Below are 25,502 nucleotides of genomic sequence, written 5' to 3'. Positions count from 1 at the left end.
GGTTGATTTCAGCTCTGAGTTTGATTATTTCCTGCCTTCTACTCCTCCTGGGTGTATTTGCTTCTTTTTTTCTAGAGCTTTTAGCTGTGCTGTCAAGCTGGTGACATATGCTCTCTCCTGTTTCTTTCTGCAGGCACTCAGAGCTATGAGTTTTCCTCTTAGCACAGCTTTCATTGTGTCCCATAAGTTTGGGTATGTTGTACCTTCATTTTCTTTAAATTCTAAGAACTCTTTAATTTCTTTCTTTATTTCTTCCTTGACCAGGTTATCGTTGAGTAGAGCATTGTTCAATTTCCACGTATATGTGGGCGTTCTTCCCTTATTGTTATTGAAGACCAGCTTTAGGCCATGGTGGTCTGATAGGACACATGGGATTATTTCTATCTATCTATATCTGTTGAGGCCTGTTTTTTGACCAATTATATGGTCAATTTTGGAGAAAGTACCATGAGGTGCTGAGAAGGATGTATATCCTTTTGCTTTAGGATAGAATGTTCTATAAATATCTGTTAAGTCCATTTGGTTCACGACTTCTCTTAGTCTGTCTACGTCTCTGTTTAATTTCTGTTTCCATGACCTGTCCATTGATGAGAGTGGGGTGTTGAAATCTCCTACTATTATTGTGTGAGGAGCAATGTGTGTTTTGAGCTTTAGTAAGGTTTTTTTTTTTTATGTATGTAGGTGCCCTTGTATTTGGAGCATAGATATTTAGGATTGAGAATTCATCTTGGTGGATTTTTCCTTTGATGAATATGAAGTATCCTTCCTTATCTTTTTTTGATGACTTTTAGTTGAAAATTGATTTTATTCGATATTAGAATGGCTACTCCAGCTTGCTTCTTCCGACCATTTGCTTGGAAAGTTGTTTTCCAGCCTTTCACTCTGAGGTAGTGTCTGTTTTTGTCTCTGAGGTGTGTTTCCTGTAGGCAGCAGAATGCAGGGTACTCATTGCGTATCCAGTTTGTTAATCTATGTCTTTTTATTGGGGAGTTGAGACCATTGATGTTGAGAGATATTAAGGAATAGTGTTTATTGCTTCCTGTTACATTCATATTTGGATGTGAGGCTATGTTTGTGTGCTTTTCTTCTCCTTGTTTTGTTGCCAAGACGTTTAGTTTCTTGCTTTTTCTAGGGTGTAGCTTGCCTCCTTATGTTGGGCTTTACTATTTATTATTCTTTGTAGTGCTGGATTTGAAGAAAGATATTGTGTAAATTTGGTTTTGTCATGGAATATCTTGGTTTCTCCATCTATGTTAATTGAGAGTTTTGCAGGATACAGTAGCCTGGGCTGGCATTTGTGTTCTCTTAGGGTCTGTATGACATCAGTCCAGGATCTTCTGGCCTTCATAGTCTCTGGGAGAAGTCTGGTGTGATTCTTATAGGTCTGCCTTTATATGTTACTTGACCTTTTCCCCTTATTGCTTTTAATATTCTTTCTTTTTTTGTGCATTTTGTGTTTTGACTATTATGTGATGGGAGGAGTTTCTTTTCTGGTCCAATCTATTTGGAGTTCTGTAGGCTTCTTGTATGCTTATGGGCATCTCTTTCTTTAGGTTAGGGAAGTTTTCTTCTATGATTTTGTTGAAGATATTTACTGGTCCTTTGAGGTGGGAGTCTTCACTCTCTTCTATACCTATTATCCTTAGGTTTGATCTTCTCATTGAGTCCTGGATTTCCTGTATGTTTTGGACCAATAGCTTTTTCCGTTTTACATTATCTTTGACAGTTGTGTCGATGATTTCTATGGAATCTTCTGCTCCTGAGATTCTCTTTTCTATCTCTTATATTCTATTGGTGATGCTTGTATCTACGGCTCCTTGTCTCTTCCTTTGGTTTTCTATATCCAGGGTTGTTTCCCTGTGTTCTTTCTTGATTGCTTCTATTTCCATTTTTAATTCCTTCAATTGTTTGATTGTGTTTTCCTGGAATTCTTTCAGGGATTTTTGTGATTCCTCTCTATAGGCTTCTACTTGTTTATTTATGTTTTCCTGCATTTCTCTAAGGGAGTTCTTCATGTCTTTCTTGAAGTCCTCCAGCATCATGATCAAATATGATTTTAAATCTAGATCTTGCTTTTCTGGTGTGTTTGGATATTCAGTGTTTGCTTTGGTGGGAGAATTGGGCTCCGATGATGCCATGTAGTCTTGGTTTCTATTGCTTGGGTTCCTGTGCTTGCCCCTCGCCATCAGAATATCTCTGGTGTTACTTTGTTCTGCTATTTCTGATAGTGGCTAGACTGTCCTATAAATAAGCCTGTGTGACAGAAGTGTTGTAGACCTGTTTTCCTGTTTTCTTTCAGCCAGTTATGGGAACAGACTGTTCTGCTTTCGGGCCTGTAGTTTTTCCTGTCTACAGGTCTTCAGCTGTTCCTGTGGGCCTGAAGAGTTCCTGTGTGTTCCTGTGAGTCAGAAATGTAGACCGAGTGTAGTCTCTTCTGGCTTCCCAGGCTTATCTGCCTCTCTGAAGGTTTAGCTCTCCCTTCCACGGGATTTGGGTGCAGAGAGCTGTTAATCCAGTCCCTTTAGGTTCTGGAGGTGTCTTGGGCGCAGGTGGTCTGCAGCTCCAGTGCACCTATCTACCGTTTCCCAGAGGCCATATACAGTTTCCTCTTGGGCCAGGGATGTGGGCAGGGGTGGGCAGTATTGGTCGTCTCTTCCGCTTTGTAGTCTCAGGAGTGCCCACCTGTCCGGGCAGTGAGCTCTCTCTCCCACGGGGTTCGGGAGCAGTGAGCTGAGGGCAGGGCTCAGCGAAGTTTGGAATCCAGCTAAAAACCGGAAGTGTCTGGTCCTAGAGGAATTTTGCCTTTGTGTTTCCTGAGACCACCAGTCAGGTCGTTTGGAGCAGAAAGGTTGGTCTTACCTGTGGTCCCGAGGCTCAAGTTTGCTTGTGGGGTGTTGATTATGAGCTCTCCATTAGGGCAGCAACCAGGAGGGCCTGCGCCGCCCTTTCTGGGAGCCCCATGCACCGAGGTCCCAGATGGCGTTTGGTGTTTTCCTCTGGCGTCAGAAATGTGGGCAGAGTATAGTCTCTTCTGGCTTCCCAGGCTTGTCTGTCTCTCTGAAGGTTTAGCTCTCCCTCCCACGGGATTTGGGTGCAGAGAGCTGTTAATCCAGTCCCTTTAGGTTCCAGCGGTGTCTCAGGCGCAGGGGGTCTGCAGCTTCAGTGCCAAAATATTGACTTTTTAAAAGCATTTTCTACATTTATTTGGGGGGGGGCATGCAGCACTAAGGTCTCTCCTTCTAATATGTTGGTCCTGGAGACATATTAGGAAAAGATATAGGTACAAATATGCATGAAATCATCATAATGAAATCCATGACTTTTCAGGAGGGGGACTCCATAATACCAATTTTTACCAATTTCTGTTATGGATTGCCCTGGTGCTGTTCATATTTTGATACTAATTCTACTTCCCCAAGAAGAGCTACCTCGGATGACGAGTGAACCACATACTCAGGTGACTTCATGTGACCCTTCTCCTCATTTTAACTTGTAACATGAAGGCTAGAGCTGGTGATTGGGCAGTGGAAGGGAAAGGTGGAGCAAAAGGTTTTAGATAAAGAGGGAGAGAAAGGAGGAGGGGGATAATGAGGAGGAGGAGAGAGAGGAAGACTGAATAGGAAGAGGTAGAAGGAAAACGGAGCTGAAGCACAAGTTATAAGGATCTCATAGCTGGGGAATAGAGTAGTGCAGTGGTAGATCTGCCCAATCTAGGCACGCAGCTTGTATTCATATTAATTGTGTTGTGTTTTCCTTGCATGGGCTTATTTGGGTCAGAGATTTACTGCAACGAACTTTTCCAAAAATTATCATCATAAACTTAAATATATAATTCAAGCCTATAAGATGTTTAGAACAAACAATAAATATCTAGGGAGAGCCACAAGTACACCTTTGGACCCAGAAGGTGGTGGACCAGAGCTCTGTTCTGTAGCTCTGGGCAGGGGCAACAGCTCCCTGAAGTACATGATAAGTTTTGTCCACATAGTGCTGGGATTACTCCTGGTTTCCTGTATAGGATTCTCAATATGGCTCAAGAGCCTGGCAGCTTGTGCCTTAGGACCTTCTGGAAAGTAGGTCTGACGAGGGAGAATTTATAATTGACACTAAAACCATATTTCTTAAAAGAAACATTGCTGAACTGGATCTCACCAAAATTAAAATCTTCTTATTTGCTAAAAAAAAATAAGTCTTGTGATGAAGATGAAAAAAAGTTGCAGCGAGGAAGGAAACTTTCCATTGCACATATTCAGTGATGGGCTAGAATCTAGAATATTCAAAGAATTCTAAGCATAAAAGGAAAGCATCAAATACTCGCATTAGCAAGAGATTTACTGAAGTATCCACACAGTAGATAGCCTAGCAGAGGAAAACAGGTTCAAAATCACTACCTCACACAGAAAGTCAGGTAACATTGTAACACCATAACAAATAAATACGGCAGGACTACTAAATGCTGGTGTGGATAATAAAGGTGACTCATTCATTGTCAGGAAAAATGTAAAATGGCACATTCACTTTAGAAAGTGGGCAAGTTCTTTTAAAAGTTAAATATTAAATTGTTAACCTATTAATTACAGTCAGGAGATGGAATATCCAAGTTCAACACCTCTCCTCCACATCTATCCATAAGTAATTACAAAGCTTTCTTTATTAAAGATGATGGGAAACAACTCATGTGCCCATCAATAGGCAGAGAGTGAAGCACATTCTAGACTGTAAAATACTGTCTCAGTATTAAGACAGGGAAAATTACAGACAAGCATTACTTTGTGGGATGTCCAGAGAATTATTCTAAATATTAAAAGCAATCTCAAAATGTTATACACTCTGTGATTCCATGTATAGAACATTCTTGAAATGATAGTTGTAGACACAGAATGTCAGAAAATAGCAAAAGTCAGTAAGAAAAGAAGGAAAGGTGAGTATTGAAGACAAAAACTTAACAATTATGATGGTGTATCCCCTAAGGAAATAGAAGAAGTCATTAAAAACCTCCCACCCAAAAGCTTAGGGACAGATGGCTTTAGTGCAGAATTCTACCAGACTTTCAAAGAAGAGCTAATACCAACACTCCTCAAACTATCCCATAAAATATAAACAGAAGGAACATTGTCTAATTCATTCTATGAAACCACACTTACTCTGATACCTATACCACATGAAGACCCAACAAAGAGAGAGAACTTCAGACCAATTTTGCTAATGAATATTGATGCAAAAATGCTCAATAAAAGTCTAGCAAACCAAATCCAAGAACACATCAAAACCATCTTTCACCATGATCAAGTAGGATTCTTTCCAGAGACGCAAGGTTGGTTCAACATATGAAAATCCATTAACATATGTATATATGTTAATGGATTTCTTTGTGTGTGTGTATATATATATACACACACACAAGAAAACTATATAAACAAACTCAAAGAAAAATATTGCATGATCATCTCATTAGATGCTGAAAAAGCATTTGACAAAATACAATACCCCTTCATGTTAAAAAGATTTCACAGCTCATACTTAAACATAATAAAAGCAATATACAGCAAACCAACAGCCAATATCAAATTAAATGCAGAGATACTTGAAGCAATCCCACTAAAATCAGGGATAATACAAGGATGCCCACTCTCCCCATTATCTATTTAATATAGTACTTGAAGTTCTAGCCAGAGCAATCAGACTAGAAAAGGAGGTCAAGGGGATACAAATTGGCAAAGAGGAAGTCAAGGTATCACTATTTGCAAATGATATGATGGTATACATAAGTGACCCCAAAAATTCTACCAGAGAACTTCTATAGCTGATAAACAATTTCAGCAAACTGGTTGGATTATAAAATTAACTCAAATAAATCAGTAGCCTTCATTATATGGTAAAATAAAGGAAATGATAAATGGGCTGAGAAAGAAAATAGGGAAACAACACCCTTCACAATAGTAACAAATAATATAAAATATCTCAGGATAACTCTAACCAAACAATTGAAGATCTGTAAGACAAGAACTTCAAGTCTTCCAGGAAAGAAATTGAAGAAGGCTTCAGAAAGTGGAGAAATTTCCCATGCTCATGGATTGGTAGAAGAAACATAGTAAAAATGGCCATTCTACCAAAAGCAGTCTACAGATTCAATGTGATATCCATCAAAATTCCAACACAATTCTTCAAAGACATGAAAAGAGCAATTCTCAATTTCATATGGAAAAGCAAAAAACTCAGGATAGAGAAAACAATTCTTAACAATAAAAGAACTTCTGGGAGAATCATTATCCCTGAGCTCAAGCTGTACTACAAAGCAATACTGATACAAACTGCATGGTACTGGTACAGAGACAGACATGCTGGTCAATGGAATAGAATTGAAGACCCAGAAATAAACCCACACATTTACGGACACTAGATCTTCAGACACGATCTTTGACAAAGAGCCGAAAATATACAATGGGAAAAAGAAAGCACCTTCAATAAATGGTGCTGGTCTAACTAGCAGTCTGTATGTAAAAAAATGAAAATAGACCCATATATGTTACCTTGCACAAAGCTCAAGTCCAAGCAGATCAAGGACCTTAACATAAAACCAGATACACTGAATCTAGAAGTAGTGGGAAAGAGCCTCGAACTCACTGGTACAGGGTGGGAGGGATTTCCTAAACAGAACTCCGATGGCTCAGGATCTAAGATCAAGAATTGATAAATGGGACCTCATGAAACTAAAAAGCTTCTGTAAGGCAAAGGACATAGTCAATAGGATAAATCGACAAATTATAGTTTGGGGAAAAATCTTCACTATCCCCACATCCAATAGAAGGCTAATAGTCAACATACATATAAAGAACTCAAGAAACTAACTTACAAAAAACCAAACAACCCAATCAAAAAGCAGGGATAGAACTAAACAGAGAATTCACAACAGAGGATTTCAAGTGTCCAAGATCCACTTAAAGAAATGTTCAAAGTCCTTAGTCATCAGGGAAATGCAAATCAAAATGACCCTGAGATTTCACCTTACACCCATCAGAATGGCTAAGATAAAAAATTCAGGTGGCAGCACATGTTGGTGAGGATGTGGAGAAAGAGAAACACTCCTCTATTGCTGGCAGTATTGCAAACTGGTACAACCACTCTGGAAATCAATCTGGAGGTTACTCAGAAAATTGGAAATAGTTCTACCTAAAGAACAAGCTATACCATTTTTGGGACTATGCCCAAAAATATGCCCCACCATACCAAAGGAGCACATGTTCCACTAAGTTCATGGTGGCCTTATTTGCGATAGCCAGAATCTGGAAACAACACAGATATCCCACGACAGAAGAATGGGTACAGAAAATGTGGTTCATTTACACAATGACATACTATTCGTCTATGAAGAACAAGGATATCATGAGTTTTTCAGGCAAATGGATGGAACCAGAAAATATCATCCTGAGTGAGGTAACTCAGACTCAAAAGGACATGCATGGTATGTACTCACTAATAAGTGAATATTACCCAAAAAAGTACAGAACACCCAGTATACAGTCCACAGAACTCAAGGAGGAACAAGCAAATGGGCCCAAGTGAGGATGCCTCCATCCCACTTGGGAGGGAGAAGAAAGCAATTACGGGGGTCAGAAGGAGGTAGGCACCTGGGAAGGAGAGGGAGGTGGAAGGAAAAAGGGGAATATGATCAGTTATTGGGGAGGGAAGAACAGGAGTGAAACCCCAAGGGCTAGCAGAATGAATGGAAACAGCCAACCTCAGGAGGTGGGAGGTGGGGGGACCCTCTAGAATGTACCAGAAACCTGGGAGGTGAGATATACATTCAGGACTCAAGGGAGGGACTTTAGATAAAATGCCCAACATTGGGGAGAGGGAACTCGTAGAGTCCACCTCCAGTATATAGACAGAGCATCAAGTAGAGGGATGGGGTTGTCATTCTACAGTCTAAAAGAAATGCAGGGACAAAAATGGAGAAGAGACTGAGGGAAAGGAGGTCTAGTTCCTGGCCTAAACTGGGATCTATCTCAAGGGGAGGCTCCAAGGTTTGACGCTATTACTAATCCTATGATGTGCTTACACACAGGAGCTTAGCATGGCTGCCCTCCAAGAGGCCCAGTAAGCAGCTGACTGAGACAGAAACACATACTTATACCCAACTACTGGACTGAAGTTGGGGACCCCTGTGTTTGAGGGAAAGGCTAGAAGAAGTTTTGGAGGAGGGTGACCCCATAGGAAAACCAGCAATCTCAACTAACCTGGACCCCCAAGATCTCTCAGTCACTGAGTCACTAAGCAGGCAGCATACACTAGCTGTTCTGAGGCCCCTGACACATATACAGCAGAGGACTGCCTGGTCTGGCCTCAGTGAGAGAAGATACACCTATCCCTGGAGAGACTTGAAGCCCCAGGGAATGAGAAGGTCCAGCAGTGTGAGGTGGGGTGAGGGGGTGGGGACATCCTCTTGGAGATGGAGGAGGAGGGATGAGATGAGGAAATGTGGGAGGGCAGACCAGGAAGGGGATAATGACTAGACTATAAAAAAAGATTTAAAATTATTTTAAAAAAATTACGATAGCAGCCCAGAATCACAAAATTGTTTTCGCTGGTACTTTATGACTGCAATTTTGCTACTGTTATAAATTATAATATACATATGTTTTCTGATGGTCTTAGGCGAACCCTGTGAGAAGCTGACTCAACCCTCCCAAAGGAGTCCTGATTCATGGGGTTGAGAACTGCTGGTTTAGAACAACCCACTCCTGGAGATGTAACCTGAAGAAATATCTACATGTCATCTGCATTTAGCAAACAGAGAATCAGAGAATTGTATTTATAACACGAGATTAGAAACATATAGAAGCTTCTTCTCAAGAACCATTGAATAAAGAGTGATAAGCTCTGGTATATTTTGAAAAACTTCATCTGCTGTAGTAGGCTTATGGAATATTCTTCAAAGGCTCAGGCATTGAGGGTGTGGTCCCAAGCTGGTAGAAAGGTACTAAAGAAGACTGAAATTTAGAATGTGAACCTAGCAGGAGTGTGTAAGTCCATGATGCCATGCCCTTGAAGGATACCCTGAAATCTAGCTCCTTTTCACTCTTCTTGCTTCCAAAATACCACAGGGTACACAGTTTTGCTCCATATTGTTAGCACATAGTGGCTATGGTACCTAGATACTCTAAACTGAAGCCTCAAAAGTCATGGACCAAAATAAAATATTCTTCCTTGTAAATTGTTAATCATGGATATTTTGCCCCAAGAATGGAAAACTAATGCAATACCCTCATACACGATAGAGACTTGCAATGAGTGGACAATGCAACAGGAGGATCAAGGATCTAGGGAATGTGTTCATCTTCAAGATGTGCCTTTAACAAAAACCTCATTTGCCCAGCTCTGGAGGCTGGAAGCTTCGATCCTGGGGTGTTTCAGTAGTTGAGCACTGGTTGCTTATCAGTTTGCAGAGGAAACAAACTCTTCTTTTGGGGGTTGCATGGGGGAACCGATATACAAAAGGCCTCATCTCTAAATACATTGTATATGAAAATATAGATTTGGGTAACAAAAACTCTATTGAGCACAATGCAATGCAGTTGAGAAGGAAAAAAAATCAAAGTTCAAAATAATGTATAAAGTCAGATAACTGTATAAAAGGGGTAAGATATTAGTAAAAGTATTTGTCTCGGTTATGTTTATATAATAAATGCTGAAAAGACACTCAGAAACTAGTCAATGCCATTTCTTGTCCATTTATCCGGAAGAGTGGATAAATGGAACTGAGTAGAAGGAAGAACTTTTCAAGTTATAAATTGATACACAGTTTTATTCTTTAAAGCATGAATGTGTTAACTCCTTGTAAAATTGATTAAAAGAAAAATCATTGCTTCCAACTTGCCTTGTTCTCACTTACCCCTCCAAGCAGCTGAACTCTATGTTTGAGCCTACCAAAAGGTCAGACAGGATTTCTATTTTCCCATTGACCAACTCGCCTGGGTTTTTGCACCGTTTCCCTGGAGGAAAATTAAACTGGTGATTAGTGGTTAGAAATAAGAGATATAAAATTGAGGGAGGGAGATACTTAATTTTGGAAATCCAGTTGGATTTTCTCAAAGAACGTGAAATAGGATGACCAAATGACTCATCCATACCTAGGCATATATCCAAAGCATTTTCTTTTCATTCTTTCTTTTTTTTTTGTAATAAACATGAGGTTTATTGACAGGAACCAGTGCACTGAGGTCTAGACTCATATCCCATGCAGGGGCAGTGGAGTTCGACCCCGAGAGGCTGGGAGAAAGGGTATTTAAAGGGAGAAACCACAACCCAAGGGGGCAGGGGTGGTGTCATTGGAAATTCACAAGAATACCAGTGAAAAATCACAAGGAGAAACTCCCGGTTTCTCAAGATTGTTCTCTAAGATTTTAATCTAACTTTATGGTCAGCTAATACAGGTAGAGGGCAGGGTCTGGAATTTGAGGTATTTAGGGCTTTTTTAAACTTCTGACTTTTTAGCTGCCTTTTTTATTCTTTCATTCCCCACTTCTTCTAGTGGCTAGTTCTAATCATAGAACTAAATTTTAGTATCTTTATAATATTGGCTTTCCTGTCCTCCTAAAGCATGATACTGTTGGCATAACATCAAAATCTGAACAGTACTCACTCTTTCTCTAATGAAGGTATATAGTTTCTCCAAAGCACTTTCTATCTAACTTCAGAAACACTTGCACAACTACATTTACTTCCTCTCTATTTACAGTAGCAAGGAAACAGAATCAACCTAGATATCTATCAACTGATGAGGAGATAATGGAAGTGTGGTACAAAAACACCAAGAAATATTACTCAGCTGTATGGGAAATGAAGTTATGACACTTATGCTTCAATGGATAGAACTGGGGGAAAAAAATCATACTGAGTTAAGTCACTCCAGTCTCCCAAAGACAAACAATGCATATCTTCTCTCAGATGCGGGTGCTAGCTTCAGATCTTCTACCTTGTCTGTTTAGTCTGAAGTGCATGTGGAAGCCAGAAAACCAGAAAAAGGCCACTGGGGAATGCATTTAGGAGGGGTGGTAATAGAAGATAGGTGATGAAAAAGGCAGGATAATAGGAAAAGAAAGGTTCAAGTACCGAGTGAGTGATGGGAGCAGGAAGGAGCTTAATCAAAGTGACGTGTGCATGAAGAAGGCAAACCTATGATCTTCAACCCAAGTGAAAATATAATCAACATACGTGACAAGCCAGAACAGGTATGCTGGGAGCTAAAGGTTAAAGTAGGGATGGTGACAAGCAGGTAGGGAAAGGAGAGATAAAGAATGGGCTAACCATACCTAAGGATGTATGGAGAACCCTTACAGCATCCCACTAATTTGGAAGCGAGTATAATTTTTAAAGTCATGTGAACAGAATTACCCCAAATGGATGAGCAATGCTGCTCCCAGAACTCATGGGTGACTAAGTCAACATCTCAATTCCAAGCTCAGGGAGTTGTTGGTCAGAGCCATATTTGCTCTTGGTTGCCCATGACCATAGTGGGTAAGAACTTATAGCTAAAGACACGACACACATTGGCTACCGGATATAAAATAAATCTCAAACAAATAAGGAAACTTGCTGTTGGCTACCTTCATGGTGCCAGATGTGCTATATAGGCTACTGGGAGAGAAAAGACATCAGTGGTGTTACCCAGTGCTAGATTCTACATGTTGTAGTACTTGACCTCTGAGATAAGGCTTGGCCACTGGTATAATAATAGCATGGTTGCCATGGAATGATCTGGATAAAGTGTGTCTAAGGCCTCTTTCTCAGAAGAGAATTCATTCCTGGTACTCTAAACCTGATCAAAAGTCTATGGCTATAGAGGTCATAGGTCCTAGGATTGAACCGACTGTTGTTGTTTGGTCATGTTATCAAACTGCTTTCTAAATATTCATGTTTATACCTATAAACCTAAGCTATTCCTGAATTTGGTCATAGGAGCTCCTTAATACAGAGAATAGTGATCAATGCAGAGATTCATAGCTGTTCAAAGTGTTAAGAATAGTGAGTGTGGGTACTCAGTGATGGATAGATCATTTATATCAAAGCAGACCCATCAAAGCTTAGGGAACATCAGCAAAGAAAGGGCAGAAAGAATGTCAGAACTGGAGGACAGGGAGGAGGGCCGAGAAATTTGTCCTCTGGTCATGACAGCTATTGCACACCCAGACTCATAACAGTTATGGCAACCTTCATGAGATGAAGACAATTAAAAATTCCAGTATAGAGTTGGAGAGGAGCTCTCTATTCTCCCTCTTAGCTGAGGCAGTTGATGGCTACTAAGAAAAGGAAAATAATTTTTCTTTGGGTGGTGTCTACTGGTAAGTTCTCGTGCCCCAGTCCATGGCGCCAAACACATGCACACACAGATAGCAGTAACTGGACTCCATGGGTTACAGAAAGTGAAGAGATGACAAGTTGTGGGAGGGAGAAAGGCATGAGAGTAAAGGACTGGGCAGATGCGACTAAGATATTGTGTATCTCTATACAAAATTTAAAGAATAAAATAAAGGTAAAAGGCCACTTAATTCATTTCAACTTCTGCTTCCAGATAGTTCTGTTGGTATATTCAAATTCTTGGGTTTTGTCCTGATTCATTGAATAGTTATTTTGAGGAAAAATAAAAATAAATACATTACCAATTTTTGTGAAATACTTTAAAAAGAAAAAAAAAGCCTGTACTTGGTTTCATTTAGTTGATTAATATAATATGGAACATAATATACTGGTTAACTTTATACATGAATATGTAAAATCTTTACCTTTGGTCACAGACAGAAGAAAATAGAAAATAAATTTTAAATCCTTACTGTTACAAAAATAGGATATGATACATTGCTGAATGTCTTTCTCCAAATATTGTAGTCAATTCTAATTCTTTAAAATACTTGTTTTATGAATTTCTGTGCACAGTGCACACAACAATGCATGTATAAGCTGAGAGACGACATCAAAGGCCTAGGAGCTAACGTTACAGACATTAACTGAACATGCATACTGGTTCTGGGGTTCAAGTCTGCTCCTTTCAACTGCTGAGCCACCTCTCCAGCCCCAAGTAGTATTAATTTTTAATACGAAATTATTCAAATGTTTTCTTTAGACTTGAGTAATTTATTACATTTCTATGAGAATTTTTGAGAAGAAAAATTACAGAGGAGAATACATGTTGATACTCACTGGCACAAAAAGTAGTATACACCCATGAACCATTCTCATCACAAGTAATATGGCTTGAATTGGTTCTCTTGAAGCCATGATGGCAGGTATATTTCAGAACAGCTCCAGGTGGGAAGGATACCTCATCTAACTGGCTGATTGGAGAAGCGAACGGTAAATTGGGTGGAGGTCCACAGTCACCTGGATACCAAATTACAAGGAACACCACAAGCTGTACCTTGAGAGACAGAATCTTAAAATTTGAGTAGTAAGGTTTACTGAGCATGGAGCATGTGTCTTTCCCATCATGACTCTCAGTACCCCAAATCTCAATGAACTCAATAGACGATCATTAATGTATGTGCTCTGGCAATAACAACAACAACAATGGCATAGAAATTTCACTTACCCTCTTCTAGTTAGTAAAATATGTCAATTTCATTATTTTATCATTGATCACATCTGCCTACTTGAAATATAGTCATATGTCCTGTCAAAATTTTTTTTTGTTTTTTTAAAGCATATTTCCTTATGCAAGATTAGCTGTCTCGGAAGACAGGATAGAAAGGAGCATTTCATTTATGTTCACTTGGAGCTTTTCAAATTTGTATACATCGTCTGTCTTAAAAGAGCTTTCAAAATCTTCACAATGTTCTTACTCCATTGAATCCTTTGGGGAGAAAGTCTTAATCCTACTTTTCTAGTAATAATTAAATAAAGAACTAAATACCTTCCGCATGACCCAGTGGAACCGTCTGCATCTATTCTACATAATTACTTAAACAGTGGGGAGTTGTCACAGTCAGACAGACAGATAACACATATTTATTCCTGGTCAGAGTTGCTTTGAATTTAGATTATTTGCAAATCCTTGCACAGGCTAATCTAAAAGAATATCAAAAGCACCTAGAAAACCATCTTTTGTCAAAAGTAGAGCAAATTTTCCTGAATCTCCAGCCATCTAATATATCCTATGATGTGAAAAAGGATAGCCACTGGACATTGCTTAAAGCTTGCATGTGATGGACTCATAGGGTGACATATGGCTTATCTTCCCCCAATTACTTACCAAGAACAGGAGCCATCAGAACAGTGGCCAGGGTCACTTGGAACAGTGTTGAATGAGAGGTTTTCCACAGCTCATGCAAGGACCAGGCTGTCATTATCCCTTTTCTGTGGAGGACAGAACTCTCGGTGAGTGTATCTGAATCTTGTGGAGAATACATGTTTTGATGCCTTTCCAATATGTTTCTGCCAAGAAAACTCAATAGTCATTGGTCTTGTGCTTTTCATCACACACACACACACCTCCCAAACAAAACAAACCATAGGAACTATCTCCAAAGATATTATAATTGCGTATATAAAAATATACTAAATCAAATGTTTACAATACATGATAGCTTTTTTTAAAGATTTATTTATTGTATATAAGTACACTATTGCCATCTTCAGACACACCAGAAGAGGGCATCGGATCTCATTACGGATGGTTGTGAGCCACCATGTGGTTGCTGGGATTTGAACTCAGGACCTCAGGAAGAGCAGTCGATACTCTTAACCACTGAGCCATCTCTTCAGCCCATGATAGCTTTTTTTGGCATAACATATACCAGGAACTTACTCAGAAGACCAACTAATTCCGTATGGAGATAGGAATGGGCATTCCAGAAGTGGTTTCCTATGTAGTAAGTGTTGCTGTCAACTCCAAAGTGATAGGTAGAGTGGTAGGTTTCATTTATATTAAAAGTGAAAATCAAGAGTAGATCTAACATTAACAGTGAGAAATAAGATCTTCTCTAGTCACGACTTTGATTAATTTAGAAGGTATGAATTTTACTAGGAAGATGATTGGTTAGAGACAGATTAGAAGTAGATTTGATGGGATGTTCAGTACCAAGATTAGACATTTGTCCTCAGGGAATGGAGAGGGCCACCTTTGTGTTGGTTTTGAGTGACATGATTATTATGATTTTCTAAGATGGCATGTGACTTCATAAGATGGTAGTATCAGAGAGAGAGAGAGAGAGAGAGAGAGAGAGAGAGAGAGAGAGAGAGGACAGAGAGGTTTATTTAAAACATACATGCAGTGAACATCAACACACCCAGGTTAATAAAACAAAACTACCTGATATATAGGCACACATAATAACTTCACATAATGTTAGTAGTGATTCAATACAATTCTCATGAATAGCTACCTATACAATGAACAATGGAGAAATATCAGAGTAGTCCCACTCCACAATTCTGCCTGCCTACCAGTAGGTCTGCTATAACCTGAGAGACATACAGATGAGATCCTCTTCTGCCCCAATTTCCTAACCTGCTGGTATCCTAGCAAGCCCAGTAGTCATGAGCTCTGCTTTTCCCTGTCATAGCTCCACCTCCCTTCAGTTTGAACCTACACCTGCAGTTGCAGGCTGGCTCCCCATGCCCCACCTCATAGCTCCACCTGCCTCCTAGGAGCTTGCTCCAACTCAGGACACTCAGGTCAGCCAACACCAGAGACAATAAGAGGGTGAAAGGCAAGCACAAGAACCTAATCACTAAAAGCAAATGCAATATGGCAGCATCAGAACCCAGCACTCCTACTGAAGCAAGCCCTGGATAGCTTCACACACCTGAAGAGCAAGAATGTGACTTTAAACCCCATCTCATGAAGATGATAGAAGCCTTTAAAGAGGATATAAATAATTCCCTTAAAGAAATACAGGTAAAAACAAACAGGTAGAGGCCTTTAAGAAAGAGACAAATAAATCTCTTAAAAAGATACAGGACAATACAATCAAACAGGCAAAGGAAATTAATAAAATGATCCAAGACCTAAAAATAGAAAGAGAAATAATAAAGAAAATACAAATGGAGGCAACCCAGGAAATGGAAAACCTAGGAAAGAGAAAAGGAACTACAGACATAAGCATCAGCAACAGAATACAGGAGATGAAAGAGAGAATCTCAGGCATGGAAGTTACCATGGAAGAAATTGATACATTGGTCAAGGAAAATGTCACATGTGAAAAGTTCCTAACTCAAAACATCCAGGAAATCTGGGACACCATGAAAAGACCAAACCTAAGAATAAGAGGAATAGAAAAGGGTGAAGATTCTAAGTTCAAAAGGCCAGAAAACATAAATCAACAAAATCATAGAAGAAAACTTCCTTAACCTAAAGAAAGACGCCTATAGATGTAAAAGAAGTCTACATATCAAATAGATTGAACTAGAAAATAAAATTCTTCAGTCTCATAATAATCAAAACACTAAATGTACAGAGGAAAGCAAGAATATTAAAAGCTACAAGGCAAAACGGTCAAGTAAGATGTAGAGGCAGACATAGAATTATACACGACTTCTCAACAGACTCTAAAAGCCAAAAGGGCCTGTATAGATGTCTTCCAGACCCTAAGGAACCACAAATTTCATCTCCAACTACTATACCCAGCAAAACTTTGAATCACCATAGATGGAGAAACCAAGATATTCCATGACAAAACCAAATTTAAACAGTATCTTTCTACTAATCTGGCCCTACAGAGGATACTAAAAGGAAAACTCTAACATAAAGAGTGTAAGGGAAAGGTGACAGGGAGGGGAAGAGGGTAACATGATCAGATATTGGGGTGGGGGGGAACAGGACTAAAGCCCTGACGGCCAGCAGAAAGAATTGAAACAGGCAACTTCGGGAGGTAGGAGGTAGAGGAGAGGCATCTAGAATGTACCAGAAACCTGGGAGGTGTGAGACTCTCAGGACTCAGGGACTCTCAGGACCTTAGATGAAATGCCCTATAGTGGGGAGAGGGAACTTGTAGAGTCCACCTCCAGTAAAACAGCAGGGCATCAAGTGGAGGAACGGGGTTACCATCCCACAGTTAAAAACACTGACCCAGAATTGTTTCTATCTGAAAGAACTACAGGGATGGAAATGGAGAAGCCAAGGAAAAAAAAAGTCCAGCCCAAAGTGGGATCCATCTCACGGGGAGGCCCCAAGGCCTGACACTGTTACTGAGGCTATGGTATGCTTACAAACAGGAACCTATTGTGACTGCCCTCCTCCGAAATACCCAACAAGCAGCTTAAAAAGTCAGATGCAGATATTTGCACCCAGCCAATGAACAGAAGCTGCTGACTCAGGTGGTTAAATCAGGGAAAAGCTGGGGGAAGCTGAGGAGGAGGGCAACCCTGTAGGAGGACCAGCAGTCTCAACTAACCTGGACCCCTGAGATCTCTCAGACATTGAGCCACCAACCAGGCAGCATACACCTGCTGAGATGAGGCCCCCAACACATATACAGCAGAGGACTCCCGGGTCTGGGCTCAGTCAGAGATGATTCACCTAACCCTCAAAAGACTTAGGGCTCCAAGAAGTGGGGAGGTCTGGTAGGGTTGTGGAGAGGTGGGGACATCCTCTGGAGACTGGGGGAGGGTGGGATGGGAAACAGTTGGAAGGTGAACTGGGAAGGGGCTAAAACCTGGACTATAAAAAAAGATTAAAGAATAAAAAAATAAAGTGGTGTAACTATTGTATTATTATCAAAAATACAATAAATTTGTCATATCACAGGAAAACAAAAAGGAGTATCACACACAACACGTGCACACATACAAACTTTCAACATTAAAATAACAGAAACTATCAATCATTGATCATTATTATCTCTCATCATTAATGGACTCAACAAACCACTAAAAAGATGCAGGCTAACAGACTGGATTCATAAACAGGGCCCATCATTCTGCTGCATTCAAGACACACATCAGCAACAAAGATAGATACTACCTCAGAATAAAGGGCTGGGAAAATGTTTTAAAAGCAAACACCCAAAACTCAAGTTGAAGTAGTCATTCTAATGTCTAATTTAATAGACTTTCAACCAAAAGTTATCAAAAAAGATGAGGAAGGGACACTTCATATTCATCAAAGGAAAATTTCACCAAGATGATATCTCAAATTAGAACATCTATGCCCCAAACAGAAGGATACACACATCCATAAAAGACATGTTACTAAAGCTGAAATCACATATTGAACCCCACACAATTATAGTGGGACACTTTAATACCCTACTCTCTCCAATGGACAACTCATTGAAACAGAAATTAAACAAAGAAACACTGGAGCTAACAGATGTTATGAACCAAATGGATTTAACAGAAGAATGGATTTAAAAAAGTGATTTATTTACACAGCAGAATACTACTCAGATATTAAAAACAAAGACATCATAAATTTTGCAAGCAAATGGATGGAACTTGAAAATATCATTCTTAGTGAGGTAACTCATACCCAAAAGCACATGCATGGTATGTACTCACTGATAAGTAGGCATCAGCCATAAAGTACAGAATACCCATGATAAATCCCACACACCCAAAGAAGTTAAACAAGAAGGAAGGCCCAAGTGAAAATAAATTACATTTAGAAAGAGGAACAAACTAGTCACAGGAGGCAGATGGAGGGAGGGATCTGGGTGGAAGAGGGAAGGAGGGGGAAATAGGAGGGCAAGTGTGTAGAGACAGAGGAGGGGACCAGGAGAATGAATGAAAGTCTGCAGCTCCCAAGGGGTGTGGCGGAAATCTTTAGGAAGTCCCAGAGACTTGAGGTTGGGGAGGCACCCAGGAGTCAATGTGGTGACCTTAGCCAAGATGCATAATAGTGTGGACATGGAACCTGAAGAGGCCACCTACTGTAGCCCGGCAGGACCCCGAGGAAGGGAGAAGAACACCAACTATCTTAGTCAGGATTTGTATTCCTGTATAAAACATCATGACCAAGAAACAAGTTGGGGAGGAAAGGGTTCATTCAGCTTACACTTCCACATTGCTGTTCATCACCAGAGGAAGTCTTGGAGGCAGGAGCTGATGCAGAGGCCATGGAGGGGTTCTGCTTTCTGACTTGCTTTCCCTGGCTTGCTCAACCTGCTTTCTTATAGAACCCAAGACCACCAGCCCAAGGATGGCATCACCCATAATGAGCCCTCCCACCCTTGATTACTAATTGAGAAAATGCCTTAGAGCTGGATCTCATGGAGGCATTTCCTCAAGGAAAGCTCCTTTTTCTGTGATAACCCCAGCTTGTTTCAAGTTGACACACAAAACCAGCCGGCACACCAACCCACCTACAAAACTTTCAGCCCAAAATTTGTCCCATCCAAATGAAATACAGGGACAAAGATGGCGCAGAAACTGAAGGAATGGCCAACCAGTAAGTGGCTCGACTTGAAACCCATCCCATGGGCAAGCACCAATCCCTGATGTTACTAATGATACTCTGGTATGCTTGCAGACAGGAGCCTAGCATACCTGTCCTCTGAGAGTCTCTACCCATCAGCTGACTGAAACAGACACAGCTACCCACATCCAACCAGTGGAAAGAGATCAGGAACTCTTATGGAAGAGTTGGAGGAGGGATTGAAGGCCATGAAGGAGATGAGAACCCCACAGGAGGACCAACAGTGTCAACTAACCTGGACCTCTGGGAGCTTTCAGAGACTGAGCCAACAACCAAAGAGCATACAGGGGCTAGAAATGAGGGCCCTGGCAAAAATATAGCAGACTTGCATTTCAGTTTCCATGTAGGCACCCCAACAGCAGAGGGCTCTCCTTAAAGCTGTAACCTGACTGTGGTGTCTGTCTCCCTACAGGGCTCCCTTGTCTGGCACACCACAGACTGCTTGCACATGTTCCTTTGTGGCACTACTCACAGTTACTTAGTTATGGGAAGAAAATGTACTATATGTGAATAGTGGAGTTTTATTAGGCCCCAAAGAAAAATGGAGTTATGTCCTTTCCTGGAAATGGAACTGGAGATCCTCGTGTTAAGACAAACACCACTCATCTTCTCTCACACATGGCTCCTAAACTTTATATGCAACTATGTAGATAATACCAAACTAAAAGAAAGGCTATTTGGGCAAAGGAAGGGGAGCAGTGGGAGGTCAGAGGAGAAAGCAAGAGCTGGAAATGGAGCTTGGATGTGTCGAGGCATATAGAGTGCTTCAATGAAGATGTGTTGTTGAAGTGCATCCTCGTGCATAACAAACATATACTTGGGTCTCACTAGGGCACAGTCTCATTAGAGATGTCTCCTCTTGCAACGCATGACAACTGATAGGGAGAGCCCCAACTGGGCAACACTGAGCGAGAGACCTTGAGACAGTCCTAGACAAGATGTCTTCCTCAAACCTCTTCCCTCAGGAAACTACACAGAATAGGAGACAGACATCTGTAAGAGCCACAAAGGATGGGTGTTACCATGGAAACTGTCTTCTGGACACAGCAGGACAAATGCACACATGAACTAACTCACAAGAACTGTGGCAGTGTGCACAGGGCCTGCACAAGTTCAACCCAAACAGGAACCCAGAGCTGAGACAGGGAAGTAGACACGACCTCTTCGACCCAAGAAGCTATCTCCAATGACAATCCTTTGTAAAGGAAAAATTAGTTATTTCCAGAGGTGTCTCACTGGATATATATAAGCCACATTTAAGGGCAGGTCAAATGCATTGGGCTTTTTGTTTCGTTTTAATCTTACTGGTAATTTGCTTGTGTATTATGCTTTCTGATTTTGTGGGGTTTGTGGGTTTTGGGGGGTGTGTGTGTATGTGTGTGTGTGTGTGCGCGCGCGCTCGCACATGCATGTGTTTTGTGCTTTTTCTTTCTCTTTTTCAACGCTGATTTTTTTTGGGGGGGGCACTTTGTTTTTTAAAGAGAGAGAGAATGAAGGCTCAGAGCCAGAGATAAGTAGGGAGGTAGATAATCTGGGAGAAAATGAGGATTTGAAATGGTGATCAGAATATATTGTATGAAAAATGTTAGTTTTAATTAAAACAACAGCAGAAGAGCTGGCAAGATGCTCAGAAGGTAAAGGTGCTTGCTGCCCAGCCTGATGAGCTGAAGTTGACTCTCCGAACCCATACGGTGGAAGGAGAGAACCGACTCCCGTAAGCTTTCCTCTGATCGCCATATGCACACTACAACACATGCCCCACCCCCAGCCCAAGCGCACGCGCGCGCACACACACACACACACACAGTGTCAATAACTAAGCACATATTTTAAAAGAAGACTATTTCCTAATTCTCCCACTAGGGAAACTAAAGTTGGAGAATGTCAGTGTGAGGTTGCCTGGGTTACCTGAGGAGAGTTTTCACCTGTTTTAAAGGTAGGCACATCTGTAAGAAGGTGACCTCTAGGGGTTGGGGATTTAGCTCAGTGGTAGAGCGCTTGCCTAGCAAGCGCAAGGCCCTGGGTTCGGTCCCCAGCTCCGAGAAAAAGAAAAGGGAAAAAAAAAAGGTGATCTCTATAAGGAGGCGATGGATGGGAGAGAGGGGGCAGCGTGAAGATCCCTGCCTTCTCTGAAGGGCTTGCAGCAGCTGGTTTAAGTCCTGACAGTAGACGGATGCCAGGCTTATCTGCTTAGCAGTAAAGGCACCATTTCACATCCCTTGTTCACCGAAGCCCCGCGCTGAGACCACTGCCGAAGTGCTAGGCTCACAGAGGGCACTGTGCCTTCGGAGATGTTCTTCTCTTGGTATTATAGTATTTTTTTTCTTTTAGAAAACTGTAATTTTAGTTGTGTATGTCCGTTAGAATTTTCAAGAGGATTTAACATTGGTATCCTTTTTAAAGGACTCGGTATAATACCAAGAACACACAAATATGTTTTTATATTAGAAAATATTTTTGGAAGATAGTAACAGAACCGAGATTAGAATTAGTTCTGCCAAAACCAGAACTCTTAGAAATTGAGACATCGGGGTTGGGGATTTAGCTCAGTGGTAGAGCGCTTGCCTAACAAGTGCAAGGCCCTGGGTTCGGTCCCCATCTCCGAAAAAAAAAAAAAAAGAAAGAAAAGAAATTGAGACATCATTAGTATGATTTAAAGTATAATAATATGATTTAAAATATAATAATGGATGATTGTGTCACTAGGGCACTTTAGTTATGTATGTATACCCCAGTGGAAAGAAACACCCAAGAGCTGGTACCGGAGCTCTTGGTCCTCTGAAAGAGCCTGTTTATATGCAGAGCAGATGGACAGAACTGTCCTGCAATTTTTCCCTGGTTTTCCACTCTCTCCCTAGGAGGAATTCATGTGCTCTCACAGCCTTGTCTGACATCTGTAAATTTTACACAGAACACTGGACTCAGTTGACGACGGTCTTATTCCGTCACTCCCTCCCACGTGTGAGGATTGAGGATAACTTGTCCACTTAAAGTGTCTAGTTCTGTGAGGTTTGATATTTCACTGAATTGCAAGGTATTTTTCATCACATCCTCCAAAGCTATATTCTCACTAGTAAGCATTTCCTTTCTTCCCCAAACCTAGCAGCTTATATATTATATGCATTAAGTGGGTTTTTTCATATATCATACACATGTTATATATAATATATTATATACTGTATATTAAGTGGGTTGTTGATATGTTAAACTAAAGATGCCCTCTGGTGTCTCATTGTCCAACTAAAACTATGTATCATAAATAAAAAAATATGATATAGTGAACCTACAGTCTCAGTTTACTTTCCCTGTAGCTGGGATAACATACCCTAACAGCAACAACTTAAGCGGGAGAGAGTTTTATTTTAGCCCATGGTTTGAAAGTACAGCCTCCTAGGTGGGGAAGTTCTTACAGCTAGAGCTTGAGAAAAATGGCTAAGTTGTATCTGTTTTAGGTGTTTTTAGAAGCTTATTTCCTAGGAGATTCCAGATCCTATCAAATTGATGCATTAACATTACCGTCATACCCACAAAACAGCACGGCTTGCCCTAATCTACACTAAACACACTCAGAACACTTAGACTACACTCGGACAAAACCATCTACCAAACCTACCTGGTACTAGAAGTCTCACACACACAAAGAGGGGGCATTTCATAGACACCACAGGATGGAAACCATAAAACTCCACATCCCAAACCCCACTGGTAGCACAGTTCATCCCAAACCATCGGTCATTTCCCCTCCCACTGCCATGTTTGACTGGGAGCTGCAAGTTTCCACCACTGCTCAGTCTCCTAAGAGGCTGGTGCACTGGATATTGCTAACCCAGGAGAAGACCAGATTTCAAAACTCAAAGTATGTCTTCAATAGCGTGCATATCTAACAACAAGAAGTTCTGAAAGTTATATGTCAATCTGTCATGTTGGAGATCATCTACATTATAAACAATGCTGCCGTGAACACTTGTGTACATCTCTCTGGGTGAGCATGTTTTCCTAGGCATATATAGCTAGCCCAGAGAGTTAGTTTGTCAACATTCTTAGTGATAGCAAACTGGTTTCCAAAGTTAATAATCATTTTACATTCATACCAATAACTCATGAAGATCCTAGTTTCTTGACCTTTCCCTCTAAGCTTGTGTTTACTATGTTTTTCTTGGTGGCGGTGGTGGTGTTAATTTGGTTGAGATGCAGTATCCCTGTTGCTATGAGCATGGTGTCTCCCTGCGAGTTTGATTGAAATTTCTCTAAGGAAAATCGATACAAATGATATTTGTATGCAGTTGTTTGCAGTTCATATGAATCAGTCTTTTAGAGAAATGTGCATTCAAATAGCTTCATTTTAAATTTAATTCACCGTCTTTATTGTTAACCTGTGAAAGTTATTATTATTTTTTGCCTTCCTTGTATTTATGGAGAAATGCTGTCTACTTTAAAGACTCAGTAGACCAAAGTGTCCTTAAATTTTCCTGTCTTCCAGGCTCATTTCCCACATGCTGAAATTATTGGTGACAGACATCATGCCTGGTTTTCTAGTCATCCTTAACAGAATCTCTCTAGGCACAAGAGTATGCTTTTTTATTTTAATGTAGCCCAATTTTTCTCTTTTTTGTTGCTGCCTATTCAGGAAGTAACGATTGACTCTTGTGGCTTCTCATAGAAGCTTTACAGTCTGCCTTTTACATTTAGGTCAAAAGTCTTTTCTTTATTTTTTATAGCAGAGGCACAAGGCTAATTCTGGAAAAGTAAGGGAGACACAGTGAAGACTAAACGTTCTCTAGAGGGATGGCATTGAGGGGGAACAGGTATCCTCTTATCTCATCTGTCTTCTCTCTCAAAAGTCTATGGCCAATGAAGAGAGAAGCTTTTCAGTGTGGCTGGCTCCAACCTCCCCTGTGCTATGTGCTTCCCACTCTCTACCCCTTTTACTCATGGGTAACTAGTATCATTTGGCATTTTCACCCCCATATGCAAGGAGTAGGTAAACAGACCACACATTCGCCTTCACAATCAGAAAAAATGGTACCAGTCGTTTCTAATCTGCTATGCACCTTATTTCCTTGTTACTATTTCCCTAATTCTATACTCATCAAGGTGATCAAACTCTAGCCTTTCCCCCAAGATAGTCTGTGTGTTTAGTAAATGACTGACCTGTAGGTATCTGAATAAGACGTAGGAAGACTCCAGTGTTGCCTTGGGATTTTTCCCCCCTCTCAGAATGAAGTGTCTTTGGTTACTGACATTCCTTGCCCCTCCCTGGAACAGAATTACCACAACATTCTTTCCTTTCAGGCAAATGTTCTGGTCAAAATCTGAAGTTCCAGTGGTGCGGTTAGTGGTTGGCTGAGCAAGTGGGGATGAGTTCAAGTAGAAACGGAGTCGGTCATAATTCTTGTAAAGGATTAACTGCAGGTCCTTCCTCTCAGCTAACCTTTCAAATGGGATAAAATATACTAGTGTTTGTTTTTGTCTTGCCTGCCCATGAGAGGCCACTGGGAGGGTGTTTCTACAGATGTAACCACAATACAATCCACAATAGAATTTGTGGATTCTGCAGGGGCAGTGCTAGACAGGTAGATTTTGTAGGAAGGGACATAGTGGTTACATCTGTACCGAATATGTACAAACTATCTTGTGCATTATTCCCAAAATAATACCACGTAAAAAGAATTTTCAGAGTATTTACATCTTGTATATATCATAATTACTATAGAAATGATATAGAATAAACACAAGGATATATGATAGTAATCCTTAAACTCTGTCTTCAAAGACAATAAGAAATTGATTATTCTAGAGCCAAATATCAGTGACCATGTGCAAGAAACACAGAATTGGGTTTACTAAGTCTCATGTTTCTGTGAGGCCATGGTTACATGAAAGTTTTAGAGTAACAGAGCCAAGAAAGTCACAAATCAACACTCTTCAAAACGTTGCTAGAAATATCAGTGGGTGACAGCAAAGCAGAGAACTTCTGCTGTGGCCCTCAGATGCTATCTGAAGGCCCTCTTGTCTTCTGGGTTGATGCAATCCAGTGACCTGTTAAGTTAATGTATCCCCAAAGGTCTCACACAACATTCACAAGGACACTGGG

At 40.6% G+C, this 25,502-nt stretch overlaps 1 protein-coding gene across 3 annotated transcripts in view; it reads right to left on the bottom strand.

Annotated features, from left to right (window-relative positions):
• The window catches only part of LOC116911384 (zona pellucida sperm-binding protein 3 receptor), a 51,789-nt gene extending 27,152 nt beyond the window's left edge, over positions 1–24,637 (bottom strand). For 2 of the 3 annotated variants that reach the window (XM_032915335.1, XM_032915337.1), the window contains exons 1-4: positions 24,560–24,637; positions 14,246–14,349; positions 13,198–13,377; positions 9,893–9,992 (exon numbers count right to left, since the gene is read on the bottom strand). In XM_032915335.1, the coding sequence (XP_032771226.1) occupies positions 9,893–9,992; positions 13,198–13,377; positions 14,246–14,339 (374 nt within the window). In that variant the 5' untranslated portion in view covers positions 14,340–14,349; positions 24,560–24,637. Of the gene's footprint in view, positions 1–9,892; positions 9,993–13,197; positions 13,378–14,245; positions 14,428–24,559 lie in introns of all 3 variants that reach the window. The other variant, XM_032915336.1, reaches the window with a different exon arrangement.
• Between the last annotated feature and the right edge of the window lie 865 nt (positions 24,638–25,502).

Source organism: Rattus rattus, chromosome 10, assembly GCF_011064425.1.
Source record: "Rattus rattus isolate New Zealand chromosome 10, Rrattus_CSIRO_v1, whole genome shotgun sequence".
Lineage (NCBI taxonomy): Eukaryota > Metazoa > Chordata > Mammalia > Rodentia > Muridae > Rattus > Rattus rattus.
The sequence above is the reverse complement of the archived record's forward strand: the minus strand, read 5'-3'. Positions and strand labels throughout refer to the sequence as shown.